This window comes from Taudactylus pleione, unplaced genomic scaffold, assembly GCF_031769625.1.
Source record: "Taudactylus pleione unplaced genomic scaffold, aTauple2 ptg000282l, whole genome shotgun sequence".
NCBI classification, from domain to species: Eukaryota; Metazoa; Chordata; class Amphibia; order Anura; family Myobatrachidae; genus Taudactylus; species Taudactylus pleione.
In genome coordinates this window covers 16,422,788-16,443,527 of record NW_028284684.1, presented here as the reverse complement: position 1 = coordinate 16,443,527, position 20,740 = coordinate 16,422,788, and the positions used below count along the sequence as shown (strand labels likewise).

The 20,740-nt window shown below is 43.6% G+C and overlaps 1 protein-coding gene across 1 annotated transcript in view; it reads left to right on the top strand.

Moving 5' to 3' along the window:
* Positions 1-20,740, top strand: part of DNAH10 (dynein axonemal heavy chain 10) — a 270,391-nt gene that overhangs the window by 95,360 nt on the left and 154,291 nt on the right. Inside the window, exons 20-25 of the mRNA XM_088482144.1 lie at positions 7,778-8,254; positions 10,330-10,488; positions 17,518-17,634; positions 17,788-17,890; positions 19,866-20,044; positions 20,421-20,632. Of these exons, the coding sequence (XP_088338270.1) occupies positions 7,778-8,254; positions 10,330-10,488; positions 17,518-17,634; positions 17,788-17,890; positions 19,866-20,044; positions 20,421-20,632 (1,247 nt within the window). The remainder of the gene's footprint in view (positions 1-7,777; positions 8,255-10,329; positions 10,489-17,517; positions 17,635-17,787; positions 17,891-19,865; positions 20,045-20,420; positions 20,633-20,740) is intronic.

Here is a 20,740-nt window from a genome sequence, read left to right as displayed (position 1 = left end):
TAAGAGAACTCCTACCCGAATCCATAGGAGAAGGGCAGTAACCCGAGAAGAAACAATCGAGGAAACCGTACCAGAGTCGGAAACAGGAAGCTGCCACATTTTGCAGTTAGCAGAATACCAGCACTGCAGGACATAACTCATATAGATAGAAGTATAACGATACCAATCTACAAAAACAGAGAGTCCACAGACTCCTCACAAAGAGTATACAGGGAGGTAAAAGTCAAGGCCGCACAGTCGCCCTGAACCCTTCTGGAAGTCCAAGTACTACAAAGTTGTTAACCAGCGGAAGGATGAGACCATAGAAATCTCCAAAGAGTGGAGATCACCCTGGCCATGAGGCGGCTTCGAGAGGATTGAGATTACAATACCTTTCAGAGGGTCAGACCGCAGTACAACCCATGCTGAGAACAGGAATAAACCAGCAACTGAAACCCTGACGCTAAAGAGAAACAACGGACAACTTCCAACATGATGGAAGTGCATAGGCAGTAGTAACTGCTGGCCTGAACATAGCATGAGAAAAACCAGGAAGATACCAGTCAGGTACCTGTCAGTATGATAAAAATATCAACAGCTACTGAACAGGAAACCCACCAGGCCCCCTGAGTGGAACATAGAGACTGTCACACTTCTATGTAAAGATGTGCAGTAGCCCAGAGATGTGCTTTGGTCCATAACGCCAACAGATTCTAGTAGAATTGGTTCTCAATGTTGTAACTATGCACCCACACTCCAGGAAAATTCTAAAGTGTAGAGCCAACTGATTAAAAGAGCGGATGGCTGCTAGGAGGCAGTAAGGGAGAAGAACTCTATGTATGTCAGTTTACATGAAATAGGAGCCTCTACCGAGGCATTAGTGGGTAAGCTCTCACCTGTGAGCGACCAGAAGCCCTCTGGCCGAAATGTAGAATGTCACTGACCTGTTCTATCGCAAAGCAACCCGCCACATTAGGAATAGAGAGTAGATTCAGTGGGCTAAGACCAATGGTCTACAGCACATACTTCAGTCTGGAGATGTGCAGTAGAAAATACTGTGGAAACTAGCAAAATGTTAGTGGAGACAAGAAGGTCGTAAAACAGGACTCTATACCTGAGCCTGTTCCATTAGAGACGTGTATCTGTAGATTATACTTATACCCCAAAAACGGTCTGCTAGTTTAAGTATCCTTACACCAATATTTACAATGTGTATTATGCCCACCAATCTAATATAATCCAGGTCTGTCCCTGCCTAAATCAGTAGGTGGCCCTAGGCCTTCAAGATATGAATTGTACCTAAGGGCCCTTTAGACTCATTCTATTGAGATATGCGACAATAATATGGAGTACCGGAATCGATACTGAGAAGGGTACCTGTACTTAGACATAGAACTCGTTAGTTATCCCAAGCAAAGAAGGGAGATAGCAGTAGTGATAACCCCAGTAGGGTTAAACAGAAAACAGGTTTTTGTTTCCCAATTATTAGGAAATATACATACAAAGAATGGGCGTCTTACAAGCTTGCTACCAAGTGCATCACTGTAATGATAATAGGTCCCCCGAAACGGGGCGCCATAGATATAGACTGACATGAACCGAGCTATATAAGTATATATCCTTATATACATGTGACATGTCTAGGGTCCATGCTAGAAGCAATGCCTTAGGGAATTGTGACTATCACTATGTAAGCTGCAGCACATGACTTTAGATTATAGAGCCACCATATAATATGTATGGATATAGCCTACAGCTTCTGGTAATCCCAGGCGGCTTCCCATGCGTGGTATTATAGGTAACCTAATGCTTGTGGAAGTATAGGCCTCCTACACATATACATGTATATACACACACAACCCAATCCCCCGGGAGAGATCGTGTTAAGCGGAGTTATTGTACCAACTACCGCATCAGGAGTCCAGCCTCCAATCGCAGCCTTCTATCAATATGCTAGGTATCAGACATAAAACTGATAAGAACAGATCCTACCCCTGCTCTTATGGGAAGGATAAGAAGCGATATCCATATAGGCATACGCTTACCTACATACAAATTTAGTAGGTGACGATAATATTGTAAAACTAGAACATGAGCAAAAATTAAAGCCATGGAAGGAACTCCAAGGACAAATTTCACTCTAGCATGTATATGTTTCTACTGCAGGGCTAGTATAAAATACAATATACATAATATATATATATATATATATATATATATATATATATATATACACACACACACATATATACATACCATACCCGTGGCTTACCCCCCTCCGCAGGGGGACTGCTCATGTACCGCGTGTGGCCGTCACTCAGCTACTGCTCAGGGGCAGGATATGGTAGCTGCGTGCTGTCCCAGACTGGTTTCGATCCTGGGACCCTTATGTTACAGGTGTACTCGCCTTAGCAGGTGAGCCCTTTTAGCGCCAGATTAACCCATTTTTCGAAGTGGGAATCAAAAAGACTACCTCAGTGCTGTGAGGCAGTAATGCCAAAAACTACACTAGCCGCACGTTACTAACCTCTTCCTGTATGTGCTGCCGAAGGGAACACATGAGATATAAATAGATGCACATATGCATACCTTCTAAGGTAAGCACAGAAAACTGGTGAAAGGTTTTAAGACCAGCCTATAATGTAGTATATGTGCTGCCACATATATGCATGGGAAGTCTCTTTAAGGCGAGCCCATGTGAGGCATAAGCCTGGGGATGGGACGCCAAAGTGTGCTAACCCTGGGTGAAGGGTATGCTATAACCATAAGTTCTGGCAGCAGCACCAGAACAGTAGAGCTAGTACACCATGAGGCTATGATACTTCACAGGCTGAGATATCAAGCCATTAGATTAAGCTAGGCGCCCTTTGTTAAAGAACGAAGGGAAGCCTGCCAAGCGGCGCTGCATTGGCGGGACTGTCTCGCCAACCCCTCGCTTCTAGCTGTGATGCATCGATTGAACTGGCCTCTTTCAGAACCGCCTAACGTTGTGTTATGTGCAAAAGGGAATTGGGCTAGTGCCCATACAGCTAGCAACCAGCTATCCACTGTAGCTAGCACTAAACTCCTATTATACAAGGACAGGGCCTCCCCTACCTTTTGCGCTGAAGCACTCCCAGTGTGGTAGGCGTAAGAGACCCACGCTAAAGCACTCCCTGCTGCAGGTAGTGCACTGAGCTATACTGCTTGTGTGCAGGCAGTAACTACAGTCCTTAAAAGGGAAGCAGGGGGGCTGTTTGTTCATGAATACCGCGCTGTGCGTGTGCAAACTGCTACACTCCAGTTAGCACAGCGCTGCTAGCCCCCTTAATAGTATAAAGCGGTGATGCTGTCCTGCTGTGACAGGAGTGTGATGGTCATACAGCGCTGCATCGGGGAGCCGCATTGTGCTGGTATAACGTAAGGCTATTAGCCCTATGTTATAGCTAACAGGGAAGCCTGCTCAGCCCAGCCAGGAGCTGCGGGACGCGGCATCTCCTCCTGAGATTTACATGAGGAGCGTTGCTAATTGTTAAGATGAGCCTAAGCAAAAACAGTGCTGCCTGCACCGGGAGAACATACAAACTCCACACAGCAAGAGCCGTGGAGAGATCCGAGCCCTGCGCTGATACTTATTTGTAGCTAGCACTATAAAAGCACTCCCTCCTACTTCTACTTTTGTGCTAGCAGCACTCCCAGCGTGGGAGGGGGAGGGAGTCGCATTAATTAACCCTGTTGCAGGAGTTAGGAGGCAGCCGCGCTCATTCAGGCGCTGGTCTGCACTGCACTGCATCTTTAACCAGCGGTAGGCAGTGGTGGCTGCCCCGCTGGTTGGGCTGTTGCGTGCCCGCAATTAGGGCCGCGAAGGGGGCGTGACTTTGCCCCGAGTGCGGCCGCCATTTTAATACTGGGGGGCTACTGCTGCCTGCTTTAGACGCGGCAGGATGCCCTCCCAGGTACCTCTGACGTCCCTTCACGGGGGGACTAATGCCGAGTATGTCTGCGCAGCCGCGCTAACGGACCGGCAGACCGCGCTGCTCTCAGATGAGGGCTTAGAGCACGAGCCCGACTACAGATGGCGCGGCTATTATGTATGACGCCCTATCAGTGTGTGTGCGCGCGCGTGCACTGTAAGGCTCGCCTCTGCCCACTTACTAGGAAAAAGTGGGCTGGGCGTAATGTAGGGAAGACATCCTTCCTCCCGGCCCTTCTGAGCGGGGTACGGGAGCATCAGCAGACACATCTATAAGGCTGGGCCCTTGTCTCAATAAGGGAAGCCTCTATACGCGGGTACTCCTACACCAAGGATCGTGCTGCTTGTCAGCGCTGCCTCATGTAGAGGGACTCGTCTGGTCTCCTGAAGCCCGCCATTACACTACCAATGGCAGATGGCAGGACCTCCCCTGTGCTACACTATTTAGTGAGCAGCGGTGCGGCGTCTGTCATTTGTGTGATCTTACTCACACCGCCCAGCGTTTCTACTCCCATATAGAGAAGGGAGGAACAGGCGTCTCAGTGACAGTCACGGAATCACTGCCGCTTAACACGCACTTGCAGGCGCTCCATCCCCTCGTTAATAGGAGGGGGATGGCTAGGTATAAGCCAGAGACCCGGACGCTGACTGTCGAGTGCAGCGGCAGGTCTCGTCAGCAGCTCCGACACTACCACTTTCACTGGCAGGGGGAAGGAGCCGTGTGTGACAGCCATGCAGTGTGCGCTGTCCCTGAGCCCAGCATTTTGGCCCACCACTCCAGCTAGTCAGGAGTAGTGGGATATACTTACGGACTGCTGCGGCCGGGTTGCTGGGCAGGGGGGCAAATGAGGAAACCCGGACACGAACCGGTTTCAGTTGTGGCGGGTCCTCATGGAGTCCGATGACTCTGTTTAAAGTCCCCCCTCAGGGTCACCGGACACAGACTGCAGTAGCCGTGTGGTGCCCTCCCGGCGGCTCCCACGTAGCAGGCAGACTGCCACAGTAAGCAGCCTGCCTGTCCTCAGCTTGTTAAATAAAAATAAAAATTAAAAATTATATGAGAAAGGCTGGAGACAGCCTCATGTGCGACCGGCTCTCTCGGGCACATTCTAAAAACTGGGGCTGATGGGGCATAGAGGGGGAGGAGCCAGTCACACTTCTAAATTATTTAAAGTGCCAGGCTCTACTCTACCACCGTCTATACCCCACTGTCTTGAACTCCAGTGTCCCCTAGTGGATGAAGGAGAAAAGAAGTTCTGAACTAGAGGAAGGTAAAATAGACTGTTTTCTTTGAAAGAAAACAGAAAGAGCTGAGACATGACCCTTCAAAGAGATGAGTTTTAAATGCCCTTCCAAACCCTCATGCAGAAACAGCAGCAACCAGTCTAATAGAATGGCAGTCTAGATCTTCCATACCCAGTGTGATACCACACAGTTAGAAAAGCCGTAAGTTTGAAGAATCATGGCTTCAACAGACATGCCACTAAAGTCAGCCACCTTAAACTCAGGTGATGAAAGGGGCCCTGACTTCAGAGTTAAAGTGATGGAGGATGGTTCCACCATAGGCCCACTGGCATGTTTAGAATGTCAGTGTCCAATAACATCTGAAACAGTCCGTTGTTACCAGAATTGGCTCTCCTTTTTTTTTTTTTCCTTCTTTTTTCATTTTCTAAGACATGTGGAAACATTGCTACCAGAAGTGTCAGTTTGAAGCTCCAATGTAACAACATGAGATTTACCTGACTTGCTTGCAGTTCTCTCATTTGGAAGCAGAGGACTCCCACATTATGGTTCAACCGAGACAACATCATTTTAACATTTGGCTGCCCCCATTGGTCCACCAGATTCTGGAGACCTCTGGAAGTTTGATTCTCATTTTCCCACCCACCAGGATGAACACTGCTGCAATGGCAGAATTGTTTTGCTTTAACAAAACCAGAGCATACCTTGCAAATTATTTAAGCCATGGCTTTATCTGACTCAGTTTTGGTGGCACTACACCTAGAACTGAAGAGCAGTACACCCACTCATCCTTGATGGCTGATGTCTGTCATCACTATCTTACAATTCCAAATAGAGATCTGGCAACCCCTATTAAGATTGTCACTTCTCAGCCAACAGGAGAGTGTTTGCATCCCTGGGGACAATCTGAAGAGGTAACTGGTGTAGTAGTCGCAAGAGTTTTTCTATTTACAAATCAGTTCAATCTGGAACACTCCAAATGAAACTCTGCAGTCCACTGCCTTAAAGGTGGACAGTATTTTTCCCAAGACCTTCATGTAAAGGTGAATCAACACCTTTCTGCAAGCCAACAGAGACTTCACCAGTCCCAGTAGTAGAATGATCTTGCACTCTGGTAGGGGTACCTCTGCTGACATGTGTTGAACTTTAAATCCATTTTTGGTCCGTTAGAATCAAGACCTTCAACCAATTGTTCAAACCAGCCATCCATGGCCTGATTGTTTTAAACTGAAGCCTAGGGTGGCCTCTGTCCTAGGTCTAAACCATCTTTAAAGGAGGCCTCTATGCTATTTCGCTGCCAGTGCTGCTTTGGAACTTGCCACCTACAGTAGCCGCCCATGCCTTCCACGGGGAGCGGAGAACTGACCCCTGCAGGTGCATTCTCTTCTAACTCCTCATGAAACCTAGGCCCCTTGGATCTGGGGCCACTGACAGGGAGAATGGAACTATTCCCCTGTTGTCTGCGTAATACTCTTATCCAGGTTGGAGCCTGAAAAGGACCTTCCTGGAAAATGGAAGGGGCTGGCAAGTTCTCTTGGATAAGTATGGTGGATACACAGCATGTTGAGGCTGAAATTGTAGCCCCAATGAATCCTATATCAATGGTGTCTCATATTCAGATATGCTTCACTAGCGAAACTGACATCTGCTGACCAGAGAGTTGAAAACTGCTCTGTGCTCCAGTACATTTATCCAGAGCTTTCTAGCTTTTTCCATTAAGTTTAAAGTACCCAAGCTCATTGTGACTGCTCTCTGTATCCCATGGTAGTCCTGTGTCCCCAATGGTTGACTAGAGAAATATTTCATAATGATTTACATGAAATTAAAGTGTTGGAGAACGCACACATAGGAAGGCTTACCCTGGTTTCTCAAACCATTCATCATCATGATGACCATGATGGCTGGTGTAGTAAAAGCATGGTGCTACACTTGTACCATCATGTTTTGCTGATGCATTTCCATCTATATGCTCAAGGTCCATGTGGCCTAGCATATGGCTAAAAATACACTACTTGCTTATGCTTTTTTTAACACTTATTTTTCATCCTCTGAGACAGGCCCACTGCGTAGAAATAAACATGGATTTAAATGTAAAAATACTATTGCAATCCACTTTGACTCATCTTGAGTAATCACATATTCTGTATGATGTCAGGATTGACTCTCACTCACCATTGTTTCATTACTGACTTTTGTGTCTCTCCTACCTCCAATCATATTTCTGGATATTACCATCTTTTGTACTGTTACACGGTTCTGGCTACTCATTTCTGTAGTATTGCTATGTTGCTTTGTTACTGCCTTAACAGTTATAGTATATCATTTTTTTTTTCTTTCAAAGACAAGGTGACGTGCATTCTACTTTTCCCCCTCCCCTTTTTTTATTTTTTTATTTATTTTTGCAATTTTCTGTATTGTCCTCTTGTGCCAGGCACTTGGTTGGTGTCTGTAATGCATTTCTGGATTGTTACTCATGTTATTTATCAAAATATTTCACCTATTTTGCTTAAGTAAAGTAATAATAATGTCAAGTAATATATGGATTATATATAGGATTGTATTTTGTGATGGATGACAGTACTATGAACAATTTTCTCCTTTCAGAGTTTTGTGCGGTGGATGCATGGAACCTGCATTCTCTGCCCTCCTCAAAAAACAGAGGAAGGTGAACCTGTTATCTACAATTTCTATAGTGATATATATCAGAACCCTCAAATATCAGAACAAGCTGTAATGATCAACCAGAACATTCACAAGATCCTCACTTCTCTTATGAAATACCTGAATAGATGGAAAAGATACCGACCTCTATGGAAACTGGATAAAGCCATTGTCTTGGAGAAGTTTGCTGCCAGAAAGCCATCCTGTGTAACATATGATGAGAAGTTGCAGTTTTATAGCAGACTAGCTCAAGAGGTTACACAACAGCCTTTAATTAAAGATGAACAATGTATTAGGCTGTATCTGGGACCTTTAGCCTATACAGTGCAGGAAAATGCAAGGGCTTGGGTAAACTCCCTTGGACACCTTCTGAATGAATCCGCACGAGAGGAGCTCTACAGCATCAGGGATGAACTGGAAGTATGTGCCCATATACTATTTTCCATGACACCCTCGGTTATATAAGAAAAATTATATATATGTAAATAGATTTTTTCCAACTTTAGATATAATTTCCAGGACATTTGGAAAATTAATGAAAACTACTTACAGTAATATATTCAAAATTCCTCTCTTATTAAGAGCTCTCCAAATTTATGATCTTATATAGAATCCTACAGAATTCACAGGGTTTGAGAGAAAACTTTATAAATAAGTTTAAATGTAGGCACATACTTGTTATTAATGCAAATTCAGTTTTTTTTTTTCCTGATTATAATCCTCATTTAATTATTTAATTGAGGTGCTCCAATTTATCCGTAAGTAGTACATTGCATAATCACTTATGTGCAACTGAATTTTGACTTAATTAAGACCCTAAAAATAATTATTCAAAATGTATACATTTCTGATCACATTCACACAACTGTAAAAAAAAGAGTTTTAAAATCATAGTTGGATTAATTGGAATTTAAATAATGCCTTTTATTCAAAGTGATATATCTTGTAGTGGATGTACAGTAGCATAATGAGTTAATCATAAATACTGAGTTCTACTTACCTGGGGTTTCACCATTCTCGCAAACCACCAGGGTCTCCGAAGCTTTCAGTGGCCCAGCACTGGTCTCCTTAATGCTTCCTATACTGGCCTAATTCATATAGGCGTTATATTATTTATGTCTCTATGGTAAATTCTTCTGAATGGGACATTGCACTAGAAACACTGTTGTAGGTTTGAATCATATCAGCCCAGGATTTATGCAGGTGACTGGGATTATATTGTTGAAAGCTTTAGAGACTCAGTGGTTTGGGAGAATGACCCACCCAAATAAATTGTTTTTGTTTTGCATTGTGTATTCCACTCAAATATTAACTGTATATTTTGTACTAAGTTTCTTTTTAAATAAGGTCAGAGTTCAGGTTACAATAAGCCACTACATGGACTATAAATGCTAAGGATTGGTAATTTCAGATAAAATTGTTGCTAAATTGGTGGTTTAAAAATCTGAAACTTGTTTTTAAAAGGTTAATTGTGATAAACATAAAATAGTCCCTTCAAATTGCTGAAAAACTGGTTTTAAACTTCCATTTGTGTATTTTTTTTTTACTATAGATATGTCCTTACTCTTTGCTGCAGTCGCGCCTAGCAGCCCCTCTCGACGCGCCTGCTCCCATAACACTCTTGTAGCACTGGGCATCTCTTTTGTGTCGCAATGTGATCAGACTAAGGGCCTGATTCAGAGCCGCTCGTAAGCGGCCGCTCGTTCGCTCTGAGCGATGTTCGCACAACTGCGCATGCGTATGGGTCGTAATGCGCATGCGCAACCAGTCATGGCGGTCAGAAATTGTGCGCTCGCAAAACAGCGAGGGGCTGCTAATTTGATTGACAGACTGTACCGTTTGTGGGTGGTAACAGGGGAAGGTGCTTGAAAACGGGGGGGTGGAGACCCGAACACAGGCGTGCCTAACGGTCAAAAGGGCGTTTAGTGGGTGTGCATAATTAGTAAAGGAGCGTCATCGACCACGTCACTTGGTTATCTTTTAGCCTGAACTGCTCGCAGTGATAGCGGTAAGAAAAACCTACCACAAGCACTGTGAGCAGTTCAGATGCCTTTCGATGTACCCGATTAATCTAATAAATACCGGAGATGACGTGTGATGCGAACGGCAAAGGGGCGTCTTTACAAAATAGCGAGCGCATTTTTCGTTCGCTTGCTCAGACATAGAGGCGTCAACAAACCGCAAAGAGCGAGCGCTCAATTTAAGTAGCCGGCCCCTTTTTTGAAGCGACCGTCCGCAAATAGCGTCCGGCTCTGAATCAGGCCCTAAGACACACCAGCAGACTATGCTGATTCATTTGATATGCAACACTTTTATATCTGTGTGCAAGTGGGTCTGTGAATCAGCATGCGAAGTGCTATGATACAGCGGCTGCGGGTTTTTTCCAGTGGGGTGCTTCTAAATCTACGTCGTATGTGGCTTATGTTGCAGTTGTTTTTTTTTTTGTTTTTTTTTAATATTTCAGAGCTAACCTTTTGAAACTTTTCTGTATGTAGAAGCTGTCTCAAAACCTAATGCGAGCTCCAGACACACTTGAAGATCTCAAATTTGTTCTTGCCACCATAGCAGATATTAGAGATATGTCTCTAATGGTCGAACTGCGAATTCAAGATATCCAAGAGAGATACCGAACCTTGCAAATGTATAATATTGAGGTGGGTCAATGCTACTAGTACTCGGTACAGCAGTATGATAATTAAAATGTTTAGCAGCTCAGTGCTCATGCAGTATTGTAATAATTGTATCACATGTTTAATTACATTTCTTTAGTACTACATGCTCTTGTTACAAGGGCTGGTGCAATTATAATGTATGCATGTTCACCTATTGTATCTTGCATGAATGCATGCTGCACCTGCTTAGAAAGTGATTGCACGCAGGTACACCAATGCAGAGTCAAACACATTCTAAATGCATCTACACTTACAGCAGGAGAGGCAGAGCACAGGTGTGAAGCATTGTTCTCATCTAGGCAATGTTCTGTAAATGCTGCTCATGCAGACCAGCATGAAGGCATATATACCACTGAAATGTCAAAAGTCACAGGATAGATGCCTAGTATCGAGTAGGACCCCCTCTAGCCCGGCGAAGTGCAGCAACTCTATGTGGCATTGATTTCACAAGTGGACGGAAGCCCTCTAGAGAGATGTTGACCTATGCAGTCTGGACAGCTTCCCACAGCTCCCTGATATTTGTAGGTGCAGGATCTTGGGTGCGAATGGAAGGGCCACAAATGGTCATCAAGCAATGCATTATAGCTGTTACTGGTCAATGTTGTGTTCAGCTGGACCCAACCCATGCCACGTGAACACACCCCACACAGTTATGGAACCACCACCAGCCTGCACGGTGCCTTGTTGACAACTGGGGTCCATTGCCTCATGGGGTCTGCACCACACCCGAACATGTTGCCTGTCCTCCAGGAGCCAATTTAGCTTTGAGGAGTCAGCATAAAGTATGACTAATTCAGTTTAGTGATCATTTACACATGCTTAGAGAGGATTTTAGAATCAATATCTTCAGCTCTGTCACAAAAACACCAGAATCTTCCTGTTCTTGAGGGAGCAGACTCTGTGTTTTCCTTTCTGGGGAAAGTTGAAGTAGCTGATGATTTGGATGTTAAGGATTCTTCTAGGTGGCAGGGCCTACAATGACTCCTCTAGAAGGCACGGTGTGAATGACTTGGTGTGGCAAACTTGCATGTTCCAGGTTTCTCACAGACTTCAGATACATTAGCCTCCCCCCAAATTAGTCCCCATAGCTTATTTGTCAAAGGTCTCAACTATTCAGATTCCCAATGCTCTCTTAAGGATGAAATGATTAGGAAATGTGAAGCCACATAAATTGCTGCTGGGGCCTCTCTATGACCCATATTAGCACCTACTTGGTTTATCAAGACGGTGTAAAAGTGGGAAGAGATCTGTGTCCTGATAAGCCATAGTCTGAATTTTGTTATTGGTTGACCACATCTGGCAGGCATCTGAGTGTATTGGGCCGAGTGATGCTGCTTTTTATACTGTACTATTTCGGCTAGGATTTTGTTCTCTATGGTAGCTTCATCTCTTACGGTCTGACTTAAGGCTTAGGAAGTTGCTGTAGAGCAGTGGTGTCAAACTTGGGCCCTCCAGCTACTGTGGGACTACATATCCCAGCATGCCCTGCCACAGTTTTATCATGCCCTAATAGCAAAACTCTGGCAGTGCATGCTGGGATGTGTAGTTCCACTGCAGCTGAAGGGCCCGAGTTTGACACCACTGATGTAGAGTCTCTACTTTTTGTGGGTAATCATTTGTTTGACCTTGCATTGGATAAAATTATTAGTCAAGTCACAGGGTAAAGAATTACTTGTTGGCTGTTAATGCTTCCAAGCCTGGAGGTTCTGGATTTCGTTCCTTTCGCTGTTTGGAAGAAGCTAGGGTTCCTAAGTTATAAAGGCAATCCTCCAATCCATGTGGAGGGCCGCAAAGAGAGAAATTATATTGGTCAGCCAACTAAATGACAGCCTCCAAAACCTCAGATAAGACGTCAGCATGACAGGAAACCTGCTCAGAAATCCCACCAACTATCGGCTCAGTAACTTATTTGTCTTGGGCTGCAGATTGCCAGAATGTTTTTTGCTGGTAGATAAGATTCTCTCATTACAAACACTAATAAAGTCTTTGGGCCTGATTCAGAGCCGCTCGTAAGCGGCCGCTCGTTCGTTCCGAGCGATGTTAGCCCAACTGCGCATGCGTACGGATCGTTATACGCATGCGCTAACCAGTCAGTGCGGCCGAAATTCATGTGCTCGCAAAATAGCGAATGCCTGCTATTTTGAGTGACAGAAAGAGGCGTATGTGGTTGGTAACAGGGGAAGGTGCTTGAAAATGGGGAGTGGAAATCAGAACGCAGGCGTGCTTAAAGGTCAAAACGGGCGTTTTATGGGTGTGCATATTTAAAACAGCAGCGTCATTGACCACGTCACTGGGTTATTTTATAGTCAGAACTGCTCGCAAAATTGTGGTAGCAAACACCAACCCCAAGAATAGCGAGCAGTTCATACCCTTGTCGATGTACTCGATTATTCTAATAAATAGCGGACATGACGTAGGATGCGAGCGGCCAGGGGGCGTATTCTTCCAAAAAACGAACGCAAGTTTTGTTCGCTCGTTCAGACATAGAGGCGTGAACAGACCGCAAACAGCGAACGGTTCATTTGAATAGCCACCCCTTGTTTTAGAACGAACGACCGCAAATAGCGAGTGGCTCTGAATGAGGGCCTTTATCGGCTCTTCAATGGACATTGGTTGTATATTGCATAGCAATGATCCACTCCATGTGAAGGGCAATAGAGAGGGAAACAGCTAAGCGACCAACCTCCAAACTTTCTGAAAAACAGTCACCAAGAATAACCTTCTCCATTTCACCGTAGTTGCCTGGGTGAGAGAAATTATAGATAAGGGCTACATCATAGATTTCCTGAAGTCTACCCAGTCAATTATTCAACACCATTTTTCTCAGTCAAAATAAAGTCTTGCACGGAGGAAGGTTTTTACTCTCCTCAGAGGTGGTCATTCCAATCCTGGAAGAGCAGCAGTGGTTGAAATTCTGTATAAATCTCTTCTTGATCCAGTAACCATTTGGAACCAGAAATCCTAAAGCATTTGTTTAAACTGGGTCGTTCAGACTCTTCCTTCTTTTTTGGTCCAGTGACGCTGATTTCTGGCATCATATCTGGTTCTACCCCTTGGTTTCTGCATTCTGATCCTAGGCTATGCATTGTGTTGCTAGTACTGGAATTACAGTGCAGTGCCTATGCTAGGACTTGTTTATTTAGGTAATGTCTATCTGATTCATTCAGGGCCATAACTAGGCTGGTGCGGTCAGTGCGCCTGCACAGAGCGCACATGTCCTGTGGGCGGAACCGGCCGCCTCCATCCGCGATAACAGCCGCCCACTACAATGTACCGCCTGCTACAATGTGTAATACTAACGGTGTGCACGGGTCCTTATCTGCCGGGTGCACCGCTACTTATACACATTTCAGTGGGCAGCGCTGCAGCAGCCTTTCCCCTGTGGTCCGCCCCCTCCCCATCTGCTGTAGTCAGTGCTAGTGAGTATCTTCTGGAAGGGGCTGGATCGGTAGAGATCTAATCCAGTCCCAGAGTGCCCTGCGCCGGTTGAGCCGCTGAGGAGCCTTTCACCCGGCGCTGGGGTCATGCCTGCAACTGCCAGTGCCGGACACAGACTGCAGCTTCCCCCCGGTTCTCATAGCCATGCCCTTTCCCTACGAGAACACATCCTTTTATTGGCCACGCAACGGCGATGCACGCTGTCCCTGTTTACAATATGGGGGGGGGGGGCACCAGTGCTCTTTCTGGCACAGGGCACTAAAATGTCTAGTTACGGCTCTGGATTTATTAAAGCATTGCTTGCACTAGTACTCTGTTTGCATTGCCCTGAGTTTGTATTGCCAGACGCTGGATGGCTCAACAGGCTCCCTACATTTCTGTTTGGTTTGGTCTTGTTAATTCCGCTGTTTCTCATGAAAGTTTCAGGTATACTAAAGAAAAGGTTTGGTCACAATGGCAGGAATCTCGATACTCTTTAGAGAATGAGCCCTCCACTGTTTGATTCCACTGGGTACTCAGAGGATGTTCCCATGATTGTGCTCTATATTTTCCAAATGTTACATTTACATTGTGTTCTACCAAACACTTTCCTGTTTCGGTTGACGTTTATTATTATGACACGTCAAGTCGGTCAGACCCTTCATCCTATTTGGGTCCAGTGATGCAGATTTCTGATACCTTCTCTGGTCCTGCCCCTTGGTTTCTGCATTCTAGTCCCAGGTAATCATTATTCCTTCCCGTCCAGTCTTGAATGCTCTGTTTGATACGTTCACTAAATTGTTGTATCTCTGTCAATTGCTGATCATCTTCCCACCCTCCCGAATAACCTCACCTCCCAAAATTTAATTATCTTTTTATCTGTTTACAGCATAACCATCTCCTCTGTCCCCAAAGTGCCCTGGCTTGAAGTTATCATTGACCCCTCCCCGCTACTTCAAGCTACACATTCTGTACTGTACCTTTAGTAGTCCTACCGTTTCCATCTCAGAGGTATCTCTCAGATCAGACACTTTCTTACCCTGGAGCCAACTAAGATCCTTTATCCACTCACTGGTCATCTCCACATTGGACTACTGTAACCTCCTCCTATCTGGCCTCCCTGACGCCCACCTCTCTCCACTCCAACCTGTACTCAATGCTGCCGCCCAGCTCATCTTCCTCTCCAAACAAACTACATCTTCCTGCCCTCTCCTACAAGCCCTACACTGGCTCACCTTGCCCTTCAGAACTCAGCAAACCTTTACAATAAAAGTACTTAAAAAAAAAAAAAAAAAAATACCTAAGCATCCAATTTTGGGTAGACTAGTTTAAATGGAGGCTCAGAATTCAGTCATAAACTGCATTGAACAAAACAAGTTTCCAATCTGGGAAGAACATCAAAGACTTAGCAGATTTGCATCCTAAACTCTTATTAAAATTTCAGGATTACCTGGCCTGGCTACAGTGACAAAGGTAAATTTACTAAGATTCGTGTTGGTCCCGATTTGTCACGTTTTTCAATTTGGATAGGATCGATCAAAAACAGCCATTTTTTCACTTAAAAAAATCAGGAATTGACCAAGCTCCCAATTTTTACAGGTTCGTTTTGTTTGATGGTGTATTTGATCGATCCTGTCCGTGTGTTGAAGCCCCGATTTCCCTGCCCAACTTTTTCTCCCGAACAAGCAGCCTGCACATATCCATGAAATACTGTATGTGCAGGCTGCTTGTTTTATTTTACGGGTTAATTTCAATAAAAAAATTGACATGCCCCCCCCCCCAATAAAAAAAGGCTAACCAGTCCCAGACTGGTTAGCCAGTCCGGGTTCCTAAAATTACAGGGAACAAAACGAGTAGGGTTCCACCGTAATTTAAGAACCAGCAACTGGCTGCAGGGCCAGTGCTGGTTTTAAATATAGGGGGGGAAAAATGCGTAGAGGTCCCCCTATATTTAAAACCAGCACCGGACCCAAACCGACCGGGGTGTAATGCCACAGCCAGGAGACCCTATTACCGGGTTCCAGCCAATGAGCGGCTGCTATATGTGAAGCGGCCTCTGATTGGCTGGCGGGATGTGGGAAATCCCATGACTTCCCGTAAACTGGCATTCGCGTAGTATTGGTATGTGTGACAACACACATACCAATACTTGTCCGTTTGGTTTCGGGTAATCGTGTTATTGTTTTGCAAAGACCCCCCCTAGATGCTACGGAGACCAGCACAAGGTGAGTATAGGATCTTTGTTGCAGGTACGTCCTTATGGATTTCTACTTGGAATAGTGGACAGAAACATCTGGCAGCAGGTAAGTATGTGTGAATGGGATAGGTAATAAACTTGTATTATATACGGTGTGTGTACTGTCTTTATTTAACTATTTATTTTACAGTGGGGGTACAGGTGCCGGCTGCCTGCTGGCACTTGTAGTTCCACAAGTGCCAAAGAGCAGGCATGCTGGCACCTGTAGTTCCACTGTAAAATACAAAAGTTTAATACTTTTTAGCACTTTATTGCCCCGCACCCACCGCTCCAGGGGTGCGAGGAAGAGCCCCGGGCTTCAGACCAAGTCTGGGGTTTCAGGAGAGGGGAGACACCTGTTTTGGCAGGGTCCCCACCTCCCCTGAGATTCCCGGCTGAGATCCCCGCCTTGGGGTGCAAATGCTTTGGCTACGGAGACCCGGTAATAGGGTCTCCTGGCTGTGGCAAACACATCGGTCGGTTTGGGTCCGGTTCTCGTTTTAAATATAGGGGGACCCCTACGCATTTTTACCCCCCTACATTTAAAACCAGCACTGGCCCTGCAGCTAGGTGCTGGTTCTTAAATTACGGTGGAACCCTACACATTTTGTTCCCCGTTATTTTAGAAACCAGGACTGGCTGAGCAGACCGGGGCTGGTTAGCCTTTGGGAAAGGGGGGGGGCACCACGTAATTGTTTTAAAAAAATGAACCCTAAAAACACAGTAATCATTAGTAAACATACTGATTTGTGTATGTTTGATGTCAAATCGCAGATCAGGAGGTGGTGCATTTTGAAACTTCTATTGACTCCCCGATTTGGCTGTAAAAACGGCCGAATATAGCAAGACGAATAATGGTAAATTCCCGATTTAGGCAGAAATTAATGAAAAGTACTTCCGATTTGAGCCGATGGTGAATTTATTTCTAGTGAAAAAAACGGCCAAATTTGCAGCATTAACTCACTCGATTTCAACCCCAAATGATGAACAAATCACCCGACTTTAATGATAGTAAATTCCCGATTTGCAAAAAAGTAATATTTTCACCCGAGATAGCAATCTCTGATCAACACGAATCTTAGTAAATTTACCCCTGACCGTAATAAAAGGATACTATCTGCGATTTGTCTGTGTTTAAGATCACATCACCAAGCAGCCTCAATTATACACTTGTTTTTGGATGAAATTCTTGATACCTCTATGGTGCTTGTCCTCATGACAGTACTTGATATCTTGTAGAACAGTAATTAATAAACTTATTCAATTCCATAAGTATACTATTCATTCTAAACTGTATTACTTGCAGAATCTTTGAAAGCACATTATGTGGATTATACAATGTTCCTTTTGCTCTCTAGTTTAATGAAGAAGAGAAAAGTTTGTCTGAGAGAATAATACACATCTGGGAAGATCTGTTTCAAGAATCAAAGCAGGTGGATCGCAGTCTTGGAAAAGTGAAAAGGACATTCACACAGGTTATTATAATGCAATGTATTTCCAACACTGTGCAGCAATTCAAATATAGTTTTACAAGAATGTATAATGATAATGTATAGGTATTATACATACACTTACACATGCATAATATGAATCTGACTGTATAATTTGCATTTTGTTTCTATTCATAGATCACAAAAGATCAGATTGAGTGCTATAAGAAAGAGTTGGCACAGTTTGCAGATCTGTTCCATATAGAAGGACCTGGTGCTGTTGGAGATGACCTAGACAAAGGTAGGTACATTATAATACACAGGGCCAAATTAACAGTGGAGCATATAGAGCTACAACTCCAGGCCTCCATATAAAGATAGGCCCATCATCATTAAAGATGAGAGGTTCAGTTTTACTCCTCCTTTTTGTCAAATTAGCACAAGTTCAGATTTATCCTATTGGCTATCCTAAACATGTGAGCACCAGATAGCCAATAAGATGCCGTTTTTGATATATGAACATAACCGAGTAAAAACAAATCGCTTATCTCTTATCATCATGAAAGCATGATGAAGGAAAGCTGACTAGCTGGCCACGCAGTCGGCCATAAAACATAAGTATTACATTGTATTTCTAGTTTTCTCCCAAAATTATGTAAGTTTCTATTTGTATGTTTTTAGGATGACAGTGTGGCTGATAGTGTATGGGGTGTACACACCCACATGGGTACACCCACACAGCACTAGTCACAGGTCCTCTCCTTCTCAGTATAGGCTCTTGAACATTTTCATCTCCAAGCCTATGTGACCCTTAATCCAGCACTGATATTATACCATACATTATGTAATGTGACAGTAATGGAATAAGTAGAAGGCAACATGATATTTTCAAAGGCCTTAGACATGTCTCATGGTGCCACATGTTACCTTTACAGAGAAGCACCAAATCATATTATGAAATACCCAGTATGGAGTAATTGCTCTGCCTAAACTGTAGGTTAACCTATGGTAGAGTAATGAAGCTGGTGAGAAGACATCACTTTCCAGTTACTGGTAAAATGCTACATACAGTACATTAAATTCAAACTATTCTATCCAAATCACTAGGAAGAGGGGCCAAGGGTACATTACTGTGGTTATGAGTGTCACCTGTCATCCCACTTACTCTTAAAGCTACTGCACCTCGAAATTAATTTCTAGGAATTTTTGGATGGACTTTTTCAATTCTAAAAATTGTATCAAATCATTCTTCAAACAATATTTTTGGAGCAGAATAAAACACTATTTTAATATATATATTTTATTTCCATATAAAGCAGAGATCGGAGGTGTCCCCCCACCACCTCAGAGCTGACAGAGGATTTGGTGCAAGGAGGAGGGAACAGTGCACTACATGATAATGATTAGTCTCATTACTATACATACGCACACTTATTACATCCCACTCATCCTGGAGACCCATACTGTAGGGAGGAGGGAACAGTGCACTGCATGGTAATAATTAGTCTCATTACTATACATACAGTACGCACACTTATTACATCCCACTCATCCTGGAGACAAATACTGTAGGGAGGAGGGAACAGTGCACTACATGGTAATGATTAGTCTCATTACTATACATACGCACACTTATTACATCCCACTCATCCTGGAGACACATACTGTAGGGAGGAGGGAACAGTGCACTGCATGATAATGATTAGTCTCATTACTATACATACGCACACTTATTACATCCCACTCATCCTGGAGACACATACTGTAGGGAGGAGGGAACAGTGCACTGCATGGTAAGGATTACTCTCATTACTATACATACGCACACTTATTACATCCCACTCATCCTGGAGACAATTACTGTAGGGAGGAGGGAACAGTGCACTGCATGGTAATGATTACTCTCATTACTATACATACAGTACGCACACTTATTACATCCCACTCATCCTGGAGACACATACTGTAGGGAGGAGGGAACAGTGCACTGCATGATAATGATTAGTCTCATTACTATACATACGCACACTTATTACATCCCACTCATCCTGGAGACAAATACTGTAGGGAGGAAAAAGTGGAAACGCTCTGATATTTCACCATATTTGCCTTAATATATAGACCCTATTGCTGCTAAATATTACAAGTAATTAGAAAATTTACAGTGGGATATAAAATGTTATCATTTTCTAATTATTTTAATACATATTTGTTGAAAGCTTAGGGGACATATCCATTACTAGAACTAATAATCGGATTGTACTGTCTGCTTACAGGTTTGCAAATCCTTGTTTCATATGAAAAAGAGCTGGTAAATTATGAGAAGAACCGACAGGAGTTGGCCAACGCTGAAAAACTTTTTGATCTTCCTATAACCATGTATTCTGAGCTGCTACAAGTGCAAAAGGAAATGAAGGGTCTGCGACAAGTATATGATATCTACAGTGCACAAAAGGTTTGTTAGTAAAGAACAGTAACCTTGTCCTGTGCTCTATGAAACCCTGCAAATTATTTTCGCTTTTTGTAAATTGTAAAGAAGGCAAAACTGTACATTACATTAATATATACCTCATTTTAAGTGACTTATAGCTTTTCAACTGTGAAGTACACTTACCACAACATACACACTGAATATTAAATGTATATTGATTTTAGCATATTTTATTCAAGAAGAAAAATATGGAAAGCCAAAATATATTTTAATTTTCATATTTACTTAAGCGAAAACTAGATAAAGTATATTAAAAGAAGTTGATGACATGCAATCATGATTACTGTATAATTTATAACGTTCCCTAAAATAACCAAAGTATGCATCACTTTTCTCGAAGGTTGCCAAAGAAGAATGGTCACAGACACTCTGGGCAAATTTAAATGTTCAGATTCTCCAAGATGGGATCGATGGCTTTCTCAAAACGTTCAGAAAGCTGCCAAAAGAAATCCGTAGTCTGCCAGTGGCTTTTTATCTAGAGTCCAAAATGAAGGAGTTTAAGGACTCCATTCCTTTACTTCTGGATCTAAAGAATGAAGCACTCAGAGACAGGTTTGAACCTATTTCGGAGCTTTAATTTTGCAATGTTACAGTAGATTGAATCGATCTTGAATCTGAGAGATATGCTTTGGGCCAGTCTGTTTGTAAACAAATACACCC